Genomic DNA, 14,450 nt, shown 5'->3' on the forward strand with positions numbered 1-14,450 from the left:
AGACTGACTGTGTCCCACATGTTTCTTATGCTCTTTTCTTGTTTTGTTGGTGCATTCTTTTACTCTCTTTGCTTCCATTTGGATTTTTTTCTGTTGACCTATCTTCTGTCTTCTGCTGTGTGGGCTCGGCTATTAAACCCACACAATGAACTCTTAATTTCAGATTTGTGCTTTTATCTTGTTTTTCAAACAGCTTTATTGAGGTATAATTTACAAACTGTAGAATTCACCCATTTTAGGTAAACAAAACTAAATGATTTTTGTTAAATTTATAAAGTCTAGCAGCCATAAGCACATTCTTTTTTTACCCTTTTCCCCTTTACGAATATATTTTGGATGACATTTAAAGTGAACTTTAATTCAAACACAAAGGAAATAGACATCACTAATGTTGCCAATCAACCTATCAATACACTGATTATCCAAAACTTTTAGCCAGGCAGAATTGCTCCCTTGCAATTTTTAAAGATTGAGATATAATTCATATACCATAAAGTCTACCCTTTTAAAGTATACAATTCATGGTTTATAGTATATTCACAAAGTTGTATGATCATCACTAATAGCTAATTCCAGAACATTTTCATCACTCCAAAAAGTAGCCTGTACTCACTAGCAGTCACTCCTCATTCTCTACCCCCAGCTCTTGGCAAATACTAATCTACTGTCTATCTCTATAGATTTGTCTACACTAGCCATTTCATACAAATGGAATCTTTTAATATGTGGCCTTTTGTCTGGCTTCTTTCACTGAGTGTAATGTTTTCAAGGTTCGTGTTGTAGCTTGTATCAGTACTTTTTTTTATAGCCAAATAGTATTTTTACTCTTTGTTTATCCAGTCACTGGATATTTGAGTTGTTTCCATTGTTGGCTTCTGTGAAGGATGATGCCATGAGCATCTATGACGTAGTTTTCAATTCGCCTGGTTATAAGCCTAGGAATAGAATTGCTGGATCATGTGGTAGCACTATGCTTAACTTCCTGAGGAGCTGCCAAACTGTTTTCCAAAGTGGCTGCACTATTTTACATACCCACCAGCAGTGTATGAGAAATTTGCCTAATTTCTCCACATCATGGCAAACAGAATTGTCCTGATTATAGCTATCACGGAAGGTATTTTTTGTGTTTTTTTAACACTTCCCTAATGACTAGTAGTGTTAAGCTTCTCTGTGTTTATTGGCCACATGTGTATCTTCTTTGGAGAAGTGTCTATTTAAATTCTTGCTCATTTTTTACTTTATAATTTGAGTTGTATGAATTATAATGTTCTGGATACTAGACCCTTATCTACAATCCATCTTTAGAACGGAGCCCTCATGCCTGTTTGCGGTTAATTCCCACCCCCACCACCAGTGACAGGCAACCACTAAGCTGAAGCTGCTTTCTGTGTTTCAGGTAAGCCCTGCCTCTAATGAAATTTTGTCTCCTAAGTATTGTGTGATTGTGGGAGATTTCACTCTGCCTTTTGGAAGCTGTGGGTTTAGCTTCTAGCAGGGCATGTAGAGCTCTGGAACTCAGCAAATGTCTTGTGAGAAAACCAGTCACGTATTTAAGGAGCCTCAGGTTTCCAGTGTGCCCTGTCACCAAAAGCCTTGTGATTTGTTTTACCCAGTTGAAAAAGAAAGAAAAAAAAAAAAAGTATGTTTTACTTGGCATGGACCAAACCCAATCCTCAGTTCCAGGCCCAGAATCAGCAAATGCCCCTAGAGGAGAAAATGGCCAGACCATCACTTCACCTCAGAAAGGCTTCCTCTTCTGAAATTCCAATTCGTTTACCCCTTATTACTCCCACAGTTTTCCGATGTTTAAGATTATTCTGGTGTTTTAAACTAGTTCTTCTCAGTACTCGCAGCAGGAGTGTTATATCGCTGTGACCTACTGTATCCTCCCCAGCAGTCCCTATAAGCTTAAGTCGTTACATCTTGTCAGGCAAGTTACCTTCTTTTCCCGCCCCACTCCAGATATAAGTTGGCTGTTTGGGAGGCATAATTCTTCCATATGAATGTTTTAAATCCATTTATCTGGTTCCCAAAAAAACCCTCTTGGGATTTTACTGGGAAAAATGTACTGTATTTATAAACTACTTAAGACAGAAGTGCAATTCTTATGCTTTTAAGCTCTCCATCCATGAGCACAGTACACCTGTCTATTGAGCAGATTTCTGTTAGGCCCATTGATAGTATTTTGTACTTTTCTCCATAAAGGAATTGCACATTCTTTATTAGATTTGATCCTAAATATTTTACAGTCTATCTTTTAAAGCACTTTTTATTTTTTAGAATAGGTAATATACTTATGGTGCAAATTTCTAAATGCTCAAAGTATACATTGACAACTTCCCATCCATTTTTCTCAGTCACCCAGTTTTCTTCCAGAAGAAACCAATGTTACTAATTTATTCATTTTTAATGTGATTAATATTAGTATACAGTAATTATACTGATTTTTGTTTCAATCGTGTATCTGGTAAGCATCTGAATTTTATTTTCTAATAGTAGGGTATTTTAGATTTCTTTTATATAAACGCATCATCTGCAGAAGAGAAGTAATTTGGTCGATTCTTTCCGATTCCTTATTCCTCTTGCTGATTTCACTGCATTGACTTAAGATGCCTCTAATAAAGCAGCTGTGGAAAGTAGCTGAATAATAGCTGTGAATGAAGGCGACCCTGTCTTATTCCTGACTTCAACAAGAGGACTCATGTGAGATTTCCTGTAAGTTCTTGGCAGGTGTCTTTGTTGGGTTAAAAAAAATTAATCTCTGGTCCTATTTTGCTAAGAATGGGTATCGTGGAAGTTTTTATCAAGTTATTTTATGTACCTATTGAGATGATCACAGGGTTTTCTCCTTTAATCTATTAAATGTGCTGAACTGCCCACTTATGAAAAGACAGTAGTCTCAAATAAAAACACTTTTAACACAAGTTGTTATTTATTTTCATGAAAGGAAGAAAGAACCTTTTATGATAGTGAAAATATACTTTATTTTTTTAATACAATAGCTGCCAGCAATATACTGGTTCCAGAAAGAGAAAAGAAAATACAAGCTTTCTATAATAAGCTTTCATTTGTCTTTTCAAGTAATTCTAAAGAAAATACTCCAATTGTGTTCAACATTATGATTTGGGGGGGGTTGAAGTGTTTTTCCATGACAAAAATATAATTTTGACAGCCCCAACCTTGGTAATTTGAAAAGGATGGAATAAAAAAGAACATACAGTAAATCAATAATGAATGAGTCCCTCTCTTTGAATCAAATGCTGATTATAACCAGTGTAAGAAATTGGTTAATCAATAAACTTGATGAAATGTGTATCAAAATGTTCCTGAAAAAATACATTTCTATTTCTTCTCATTTTTACCTTGTAGATACTTTCTAAGTGGGTATTTTTAATGCACAGCAATAAAAGCTATCTACATGCAACTCTGGAGAGAGTCAAAACTCAACAGAAGTAAATATTCCTAAATTCTAGAGTCAAACAACTTAGTGTAAGAATAAATGTCAGAAACCTCTTCATTGTATACAGATTGCTCAGGGATAAGCTGTATAAGCCAAAGATACCAAGAAATAAAGTCTTACATGAATTTTATCACAGAAGTCAACAATCCTGGTAAAAGAAAATAATAGAATTGTATAGAAAATCTGCATCTACATTTTAAAAAATGGAAGTTATATCAACCAAAATAGTAGAGCACTTTCCAACTGCTGAACACAAAAAATTATCAGAATCCCTTGGAAATTAGTAAGATCTTCCAGTCAGACTCTAATCTCCTTGTTTAAGGGGAACAAGAGGGGTTTAAATGAAGGGGGAAATAACTTAGTAGTTGCAGAAATAGTATCAGATGACTTCTATTATGTTAACCCATACATTACATGAACTGCTATGAAAACGTTCATGTCCCAAATCTCCCAAGGTTTTAAGCTATCCTCTGTCCACAAATGCAAGATACGTTAGAAAGCACATTCTAGGATCATCTTTTTACTAGCTTTTGTCCATTTGCCAATCTCATCCCATTTGACTAAACCTCCCTGATAAAGTAATAAGATCTGCCTTTCTACAGAGAAAAATAATCCTGCCTTCATCAAAATTATAACAGAAGGACAGCCTTCCTCAGACATCCAGAGAGGCAGCCAAGTGTAATCACAAGATAAATTTTAAGAAAAGAAAAATCAATATCCAGAGTAAAAAGACTTCAGAATTGAGTTTCAGAATGTATCTTTCTTCTCTCTGTTTTGAGGAATGCAGCTCTTTCCCCATTAGCCTTCTCCTCTGCACCACTTAAGTCTGCCATTCACTTGTAAGAACAGATACCCACCTCCCTTCTCTTGAATCTTTTTCATACTTTAAGCTATGAGGCAAGATTCAGTATCATCACCTGAATGCCAAGTCACCACTGATTTACAAGTCAGTGGGAAGTGAAGATGGCTGGCCATGTACTGGCGCAGGTGTGACATTTTCACCCACAGAAGCTGCTGTCATAGAATTTTTCAATAGATAACCCAACAGTGCTTGTTCTTTGAACCAGATAAAATCATCCAATATTTAATTACAAAAAGGTGGGCACTCAAACTTTTGATCAGCAGGAAGGAGTTCTAAGAAAAGTAAGACAAAGAAATCTCCCTGAGCCAAATGGATACAATATGGAGCTTTCCCTATCTTTCTATACCAAGCTAATTAGTGATGGGCTTCAAAATGCAGAATGCTTTTAAAAATCAGACTGCTTCCATAAAGTCAGTGCTTAGTAAATGTTAGCATATCAAGAGGAAGAAAATATTGCCATTTTAAAGCAATATACTTAAAATTTCCAAAAACAGCCTATGAGAAATAGCATTTCGTAAACAAGTTAGGTATAAAAAATTACAAAAACATTATTATAGTCACAACCAGTCTTTGGAGTAGTACTTAAAAAGTTGCTGGGTGTTGTTTTGTTTTTTTTTAATGAATAAATACATAGCAAACTTTGTTTTATTTTTACCAAGTTCATCCTCCCTTGTTACAACACAAATAATTCCTGCTTTAGGACTTCAATTTAAGAAACAAAACAAACATGCAGAGTGCTATTCCTCAATGTAGCTGCAGAAAAATTTAATTGAAGGAAGTGCAGTGATTGAGATTAGGCAAAACTGCAGTAAATATGTAGTCACCTTAACAACTATAATTTAGTCCAAAAGAAGTGAACCATCCTCTACCCAAAGTCTTAACAGTCAGTGGAAGTGGAATGGTAATCTGTGTCTTTTTTCTCATTTTTAATGTAGGATGGATAATTCATTCTTTGGATTATCCACATTAAATACACTTTAGAAACAACATTCTACTTGATATTTTCACAAACCCACGCTACATTCCTTAGGTTAATTTTTACATTACTAATCACTGTACTGCTATAGCTAAATCAACTAATTATCAATTTATGTAGTGTTGCTCAAAAGATCTACAAACAGCAAGACCTATGCTTACCTAAAAAAGGAGTTTTTTAAAATAAAGGAAAAAAGCAATAATGTTCCAAATGAATGGCACTGGGCAAAATACATATAACCAACAATATATTTAGACAGAGAGTGTCAGGTGCCCATTGGTTTCTTTATATGGCTAAAATGCTTGAGGAAGATCTTGAAAATATTCCTCTCTCTAAACTTTTAGCTTCTACATAGTGTCAGGTGTTCTAATTGGTATGAAATATAAATGTTTTTAGGCAAAAGTAAAAAATCCATGTACAAAGTAAAATAGCAAAATCTGTAGTGACTTTCTGTGGAAGGCTGTCTCCTCTGGTGGTAGCGTCCTTTAGTACACATCCAGGATAGACCGAATTGAAGCAGTATTTTGATACAGTAGCAACCCCTTCATATACTCTTACTAAATATTATAAACTTCCAAAAAATACATAAATATTCCTTGTACCATGCATTATGCACCAGTTTGGGCCTGACTGATGAGGTCATGGTTACTGTTTTAACAGTTAAACAACGCACCTCAAAAGTTCTGCCATCTACACACAGTGAATGGATACAGTGGTGAGGGCTCTAGAGAGACGGCAAACTACCTTTAAAGTGAAGAGCTTGTGATGGAGTGACTGCAAATAGAGGAGAGGAGGATACCAGGTTGGGGAGGTAGGCGGGGTAAAAGATTTTTAAAATAATACTGCTTAGGAGTATATATGTAAAGATAGCTACTATATCTCATCTATCCTTTGTCCTAGTCTGGAATAACTGCATGTTCATGCAAAGTAAAATTTCTACTGTATAGGAAGAGGAGCAGTCTGTTAGGGAAAGCATGGTCTTAGTCAGGGGAAGATGTCAAGACATCTCTCTCGGAAGTACTGTTTTATTTGGTAAGTCTTTTGGCGACATCACTATATGCTATTTCAACCTCCTTATCACTGGGGCAGGTATTGGTGAACTCATCCCTACTATAAGCATTAGTTAAGTATCTCCAGATGCCCGTCATTCCTTTTGGAATATCAAAGTTGCGATATTTTTTGGCCACCACCTGAAATACAAAGAGATCAAAAGTTAACATTTATATCCCATGTCTTATAAACCAGACATATCTCTGATTTTAGGGCAAATTAATTCTGTGAATCTCTGAGAACTGCTTCTACTTGAAAATAAGTCTGTCACCTTCATACCAACTAGAGTTTTAAATAATAACTGCAAACGACACCAGAGATTCAGAAGCAGTGACTGCAAATGCCTGCCTTGGCCATCCAGAGAAACAGCCGAGTGTAATCACAAGATAAATACTTTAAAACATACACACTAGTTTAGATCCCTGTTTTCCTTGATCTTGATCTTTGTTGCACAACTATCCTATTCAGCAAAGTGTCTCACACAATAAATGCTCAATAAATACTGTCTGCCTTGAACAGAAAAAGCCAGGTAGGTGATCATAGAACAAAGCTTAATCATATATTGTCAGTGTAGCAACCAATTCAAAGTTACATCTTTAAATTTTTATGCAGTCACAGAAAACAAATTCCTATTTTTCATATGCCTCAATTTTAAGACATAATTTTCCATTTAATTAACCCTACGGTGTTTCACCTATTGTCCTGACAGCATTAAGTTACACTATTTGGGGGATTCTAAATAGTGTGTGTCATATGTCAAAAGATCAACAAAGTTCTGCACACAGAGGAAGGGCTGTCTTAGCAAAGAGGTACTAGGTATCAGAGCAACGTGACCCTGCAGGCCTACCTTGACAATGTGCAGTTTGGGCAGCAGGTTGCAATCAGCTAGTGTCATTTCATTGCCATCCAGAAATTTACGTGTGGAAAACTTAATGTCCTCCATACTATTCTCATCAATTTCATCAGGGAGGGGAGAATTCAGATACTCATCCAGTTTCTGCAGTGTCTTCAAGAGACCCCTCTCCAATGCTGAAAGAAAGAGGGAGGTACTTTAAGAAGGAAAACCACCCAAGCCCAAAGTAGAAACATTATTCTTTCAGTCAATAAGTGTTGTCAAATGCTTAATCGACACTAAGCACTGGAGAACAAAATAGACAAGGTTTCTGCTCTCCTGAAGTTTATTTACATGGGGGAGAGAGATAAGATAAAAGAAATTTATGGATAAAATTATAGATAAATATAAAAACAAGCATAAAAATTTCAGATAATGGTATCTGTAAAAATTTGCTAATAACTAAATGCCCCACATACAAACATATCATGGCACAACACAGCTGATGTTTAAATTGTAAAAATGGATGAGAAAAGGCAAACCTATTATTTCAAATCTAGAGAAGAAAATCTTGCCAAGATAGAGATTCTTGCCCTCAATTTTAAGTCCTGCTCCCATAAAAATATTTGGATTTATATCCATGAAATGTGTTGAGAAACTCCAATCCAAACAATCCAAGCAGGGAAGCCTGAAGTTTTTGCTCTGTCTTATAATACACAATAAGCCAAAAACAGCACTATTTTATAATAACATGAAAAGCAGAGGTCAGGTTAGAGGGTTCAACTTACAACACTGAATTGGAGGCCTCTTTAGCAAAATAGATTAAGATGCTGTGCCTGCTATGATTCAGAGAGAAGCAGGACAGAGACACCCCTGTATATCTGGAAAGTCAAGGTTAGTGATTTAGCGAAGGGCAGGTGGGAACATCATTAGAAAGGAATATGGAATAAAAGGCAGATCTTCTTTCATCATGTCTAATCCTTTGTCTTCTCAATTCACCTTACCCTCCCACTCCCAGAACAGACGAGTTCACACTGATGATTACAGTACTTGGCCATAACAGAAAATTAAGTATCATCAGGTGGCACTCCTTGTTAGTTACGAGTTTGAATAAAGTTGGATCCATTAACAGATTAAGGCAAAAATACACATGCTGCAAATTAGGTATTTCACCAGCAACATAAATGCCCTAACCCAATGCCTCTTCTTCCAAACTGCTCCCACCCACTCATCCCTTGGTCCCTTCGAAGTAGTCCAGACGACAGATGGTAGTCTTAGCTAGGTAGGGGGCCACAGGCATAAAAAGAGTTTTAGATGTTCTTAGTAGATAAAAACTTACAGAGCTTGGAAACCAAACTGAATTATGGAAAAAGGAGGATAGAAGTACTCAACAAAATATAAATTGAGACCCTACTACATGCCAAGTTTTGTTCTAAGCATCGTTAAATTCACTCTCAGAGTTTATATTTTGGGGAATGGAGTAGTACAGAGAAGCTGGTGAACAAGATTCCCAGAGTGAATACTGGTACCACTGCTGAGACATGTGCCTTCCTAGAGGAGAAGCGGATTCAGAGGATGTGGAGATGAGCTCAGTACACGCCTGACTTAGAGATGTCTCTAAGACATCTGAGCAGAGATGTCCAGTAGACAGTTGGGTTCTAGTCTGGAACAGAATGGGCTAGGGCAATATATCTGTAAGTCCTGAGAACATAAATGAACACTGAAGCCATGGGAATGAAGGAGAAGCAGAAGGCCTAGGCTAGAACCCTAAGGAACATCGGTGGTAGTTTCGTACAAGGCTGATAATACATTTTCATTGTTATGTAGCATTTTGTTATATGGTTATATAATAAGTATGCATCCATTCTAACGTTAATGAAGTCTGTGCTATTTCTAGTTTGGGGCTTATGGCTAACGTTTTTGTGCAAATCTCTTGGTGCACATCTATTCATATTCCAATCAAAAATGGAGCTGTGGACAAGATATCATCTCAGACCTGTCAGAATGGTCATTATCAAAAAGATAAGAAATAACAAGTGTTGGCAAGGATGTGGAGAAAAGGAAACCCTTGGGTACTTTTGATGGGAATGTAAATTGGTGCAGCCACTATGGGAAACAGTACGGAGGTTCCTCCAAAAATCAAAAATAAAACTAACCAGCAATTTCACTTCTGGGTATTTATCCAATATGCAAACAACCTAAGTGTCCATGGACAAATGAATGGATAAAGAAAATGTGGTGTGTATATATATATATATATCAATGACATACATATAACGGATTATTATTAAGCCACAAAAAAAGAATGAAGTCTTGCCATTTGCAACAACATGGACAGACCTTGAGGGCATGATGCTAAGTAAAATAAATCAAACAGAGAAAGACAAATACCATATGATCTCACTGATATGGAGACCCTTAAAAAAAAAATCATAATTACAGAGAACAGATTTGTGGTTGCCAGAGGCAGTGGTGGGGAGGGGTAGCAAAAAAGTCAAAGGTACAAAATTGCTGTTATAAAATAATGAGGATGTAATGTACAGCATGGTGGCTACAGTTAATAACACTGTATTGCTTATTTGAAAATTTCCAAGAGTAAATCTTAAAAGTTCTTATCACAAGAAAAAGAATTTGTATTTATGTGTGGTGTTTGATGTTAACTAGATTTATCGTGGTGATCATTTCACGTAAGATACAAATATCAAATCATTATGTTGTACATCTACGTGTACAACATGCAATGTAATGTATGTCAATTATACCTCAAAAAATTTTTTCCGGTTTTTTTAAATGGAGTTGTGGGTTACAGGGTATGCATGTGTTCAGCATTAGTAGAAACTGATCAATTTTCCAAGCTCAACACAACAAACAGCAGTGTATGGGCATTTCAGGTACTTCACATCTTCAGCAATGCTTGGTTTGTTAGTCTCTATTTTTAACCATTCTGGAGATTGACAAATTAGGTTTAACATCTTTTCATACTCATTGACTTTGTCCAATATTGGTGTAGCTTTGCCAACTTTCTTTTGGTTAGTATTTACACTATTTTACTTTCAACTTTCCTGGGCCAGTCTGTCTGTGTGTATTTCATATGTAGGTGCATGTGTATGTATTCCTTCTTGAACATAAGCAACATATTTCTAATCCAGTTTGCAAGTTTTGTTTTTTACTTGGAGTATTTGAATCATTTACATTTAATGTAATTACTACAAACTTTGGTTTAGATCTGCCATCATATGTTTGTTTTCTATTTTCACACCTGTTCTGTGTCCTTCTCTTCTTTCTTGCCTTCTTTTGGATTAAGTTCTGAAAATTTTATTATTCATTTCCCCCTCTGTTGGTATATAATACGTTCTTTTGTAGACTCTGCTAACTTGACTTATTAAAGTTTAACTTTTACCACTTCCAGGATAATGCAAGGACCTTAGAACACTCTAACTCCTGCCTTACATGCTACTATTGTTGTATATCAAGTTGACACATATTTTAAATTCCACAAAACATTACTGTTTTATACAGACAGTATTTATTTCATTTTACAATATATTTATACTACTCTTTGCTTTTCCTTCCTTCCTGCATCTCTGAGTGTTTATCTGAAATCATTTCCCTTCTGCCTGAAAAACTACTTTTAGCATTTTGTTTAGTGTGAGTCTGTTGAGATGAATGTTCAGTTTTTGTTTGAAAATGTCCATTTTGACTTCACTATTAAAATCCATAAATAAAAAACCAATATGTTCATCGTTACATTCTGACAGTATTTTTCAGTTTAAAAAACTTGGTGAATACATGTTAAGAGAACTGATTCTCAGAGCAGCCATGAGACATAGGAAGAGTAGATATTATCCTGTTTCATAGATACTGAAATGAAGGAGAAGTTGCCCTTATTCTCAACATCAAAGAAAGGAGATATGACATCTTGGGATGTGACCTGTTATAACTACTAGAAATTATAAGTTGACTGGTGAATTTTAGAGGCTCACAGAAGAGGCAGTAAGGAAAAGCTGACTGGTTACCAAGTACATGGATCACGGCTATAAATATAAATGGCACATCTTGAGGCAAAAGTGAAATATTTGGATGTGCTTGTTTTTGCTTTTGGAGAGTTTTCCACTGCTTACAGAATTCTAATTCACTTCCTTTTAACTCTTTGATGATCTCACAACAGTATCTTCTGAATTCCACTGTTTTTGTTAAGAATCAGTGCTCAGTCTTTTGCTTTTATCTTGAAGAGATTTCTCTCTGCCACTTTTAAGATTCTATCTCTGGTATTCAGCAATCTAACTATGATGTAAACAGGTATAGTTTTCTTTTATTCGTGCTATGTGGGTTTTGTAATCCTTGAATCAACGGCTTGTTATCTCTCATCAGTTTGGAAAATTCTTGGCAAGTATCTCTAACTCCATTTTCTCCTCTCCTTCTAGGATTCCAGTTACACTTTTTTCATTGTGTTCTACATGTCTTACATTCTTTCCTGTGTGGGTTGGTTTTGTTTATTTGTTTGTTTTTTTGTCCTTTTGTCTCTCTGTGCTTCCATTAGATATTTCCTTCAGCCCTATCTTCAAGTTTACTAATTCTTTCTTATCAATGTCTAATCTGTTAAATTCATCTATTGAATTCATGATTTCAGATGTATTTTTAAGTTCTAGAACTTCCATTTGATTTTTGTTTGTTTGTTTAATGGAGGTACTGGGGATTGAACCCAGGACCTCGTGGACGCTAAGCATGCCAAGCATGCCCTCTACCACTTAGCTGTACCCCCCACCATTTGATTCTTGTTTATAATCCAGTTCTTTACTGTTCTTTGTGTTCAGATCTTAATACAGGCACTTCCTATTATTATCAGATTTTTTAAGCAGGTAGATTTTTAAACTCAGGGCTGGTTTACTAAATCATGAACTTCTTCCTTCAAATTCTTATTATTAAATTAATGCATTATTCTTGCTCCCCAACTGTACTATATGTTCTTTGAGAGTAAAGTCTGTATCCTGCACTCTTCTGCATAGCCCCTAAAATTCACTTTATCTAAGTACATATTGGATACTTGGCCAACATCTGGTCCAGACTGAGAAAAGTTTTGAGTTTCTTAAAAGTATGGAGGGAGTTTACAGGGAAATTAGGTGAAAGTGTAGAATAGACACTTTTTAAAGTCAGATAAGTGAAGATACTTGACTGTTATATCTTTGTGGGAAACTGAGAATAAAGTAGGCACTCCATTTTGCTGTAGAACACATAGCCATTCAAAAAATGTAAAGAAAAATTGGTAGTAATTTTTTTACTTAGGTAAATATCGAACAAATTGGCATGTGTTACAACAAGCGAGAGACAACAAGATTAAGATCAAAGAACTACCTCTTTTATTAATAAAAAGTCACGCTAGCCATAGCCAGGAACAAGTGAGTTTATTTCTTAAAGACAATGGTTAAGAAGCAGGGCAATGGAACCCAGTAAAATGAAGCTGAGGAATTAGGGGAGCTCAGTTGCAACTGGGGGAGTAATAGGGAACTGAGCCATTTAAAAATAAAAGATCAAAAATACAAAGGCAATAAATATAACCTTTTATGAATTACATACAAGCTATTAATAATGCATACAGTAAGCTGAAATGTAAAGTTTATAAATTAAAAAGAAAATGCAATATAAGAAATAGCTAGGTTGGTAAGGAGTCCAGGGCATGATGGAAAACTTTTCATGGTTGCACTTAAAAAGGAAAAAGGAGACAGAATCTCAGGGCTGTAAAAGAACAAACTTTTAAAGATTCAATATGCTTCCTGTCAAAAGCAGTGGATACAGAATAAATACATACTAGATATAAGGTCCTGTTCTTTGATCAGATTACAATGAATAGGGTCATGGCCTCTAAGGAAGATAATACTGCCTGAATTCATACACTGAAATAATGTCTCAAATGGCACTTGAGTGGCATGGCAAGTCTGAGCAAGTTTATGATCTCTGACATGCTCTAAATGAATACTATTCCTGAACTAATTCTCAAATGTATCCAATAGATAAATAAAATACTCCCAATTTACAAGGTTTATAACATACAAAGCTTATGATCCTAGATGTAAGGCATAGACTAAAATTAAGAAGCTAGCAAAACATTACAATTACTGCTCTTTCTATAATTTGGGACTTAGCAAAGCACCTGCAGTGAAGTTGAACATTCTATACTCGACTAGAATATTAGTGATTTTTCATTGTTAAGAATGTCAGAATAAAGAATGCTGAATTCGTTTGATAGAAATTTTAGTCTCAGCATAAGGAATGGACAACAAAATAAAGAAAAATCGAGGTAACAAGAGTGTCATTTAATAAACATAATAAAGTTTTGAAGACAAATCATAACAAAAGAATTTGAAATTGGTAAACATAAAGAAACTGTCAAGATTAACCACTAGAAGGCAGTAGCAGGCCATCAGAAAGTAGCTCCTTGTCTTTTTTTTTTTTTTTTAGCTCTTTGTTTTTTTGTAATTAATAACTAGCACTGTAATTTTCTAATACCTCTGCTGTAGTAATGCTGTATCTCTAAGAAAGTACTTCAAAAGCTCTCCAAAAAAATTACTCAGTGCAATACAGGCCATACAATCAATTTTAAGTTAACTATGAAAGTCAAAAGATTAACACACTTTCACACACACACACACAAACACACACACCCCAGGGTCAGAAGCGTGCAGAAATGAATACTTCCACATCAGTGGGACTATAAACTATCATAGTCTTTTGGAGACTAAAACCTTTTGACCTATTTGAAATCTAGCACAAGGACATTCACTGGCAGCATAGTTTGTCATAATAAAAAAAAAAACAATCTAGATGTCTATCAATAGGGGAATAGCTAACTAAAAATCCATATTATGGAATATTAAGCAGAATTTCTAAAAAATGAGGTAGATCTACATTTTGATATGGAAGGATTTCTACCATACAATATGTGAAAAAGACAACCACAGAATGTGTGTATATATACATACAAATACACATTTAAGTAAAATTTGTGCATAGAGAAAAGAAGGATACATAGTAAGTGTTGGGAACAGGTTACATGCTGTGTTAACTAAGGAGGGACACTGAAAGTTTATTAAATTTATTTCTGCACTATTTTAACTTTTTCAGTAAGCATGCATTACTCTACTGTTTGTATAAATTGAAAGAGTAAATGCAAGGCAGAAAGCATTAAACATAACAAGTCCGTTTCGTTGTAGAAAAACAATATAATTTAGAACAAAGAAAACAAAAATTATGAGCACTTACATGGGTAAAATTG

At 35.2% G+C, this 14,450-nt stretch overlaps 1 protein-coding gene across 1 annotated transcript in view; it reads right to left on the reverse strand.

Annotated features, from left to right (window-relative positions):
• Window positions 1-2,959: 2,959 nt before the first annotated feature.
• The window catches only part of CLIC4 (chloride intracellular channel 4), a 65,275-nt gene continuing 53,784 nt past the window's right edge, over window positions 2,960-14,450 (reverse strand). The window contains exons 5-6 of the mRNA XM_031464384.2: window positions 7,196-7,377; window positions 2,960-6,488 (exon numbers count right to left, since the gene is read on the reverse strand). Coding sequence (XP_031320244.1) covers window positions 6,324-6,488; window positions 7,196-7,377 — 347 coding nt within the window. The 3' untranslated portion in view covers window positions 2,960-6,323. The remainder of the gene's footprint in view (window positions 6,489-7,195; window positions 7,378-14,450) is intronic.

Source organism: Camelus dromedarius, chromosome 14 (genome assembly GCF_036321535.1).
Source record: "Camelus dromedarius isolate mCamDro1 chromosome 14, mCamDro1.pat, whole genome shotgun sequence".
Classification (NCBI taxonomy): Eukaryota; Metazoa; Chordata; class Mammalia; order Artiodactyla; family Camelidae; genus Camelus; species Camelus dromedarius.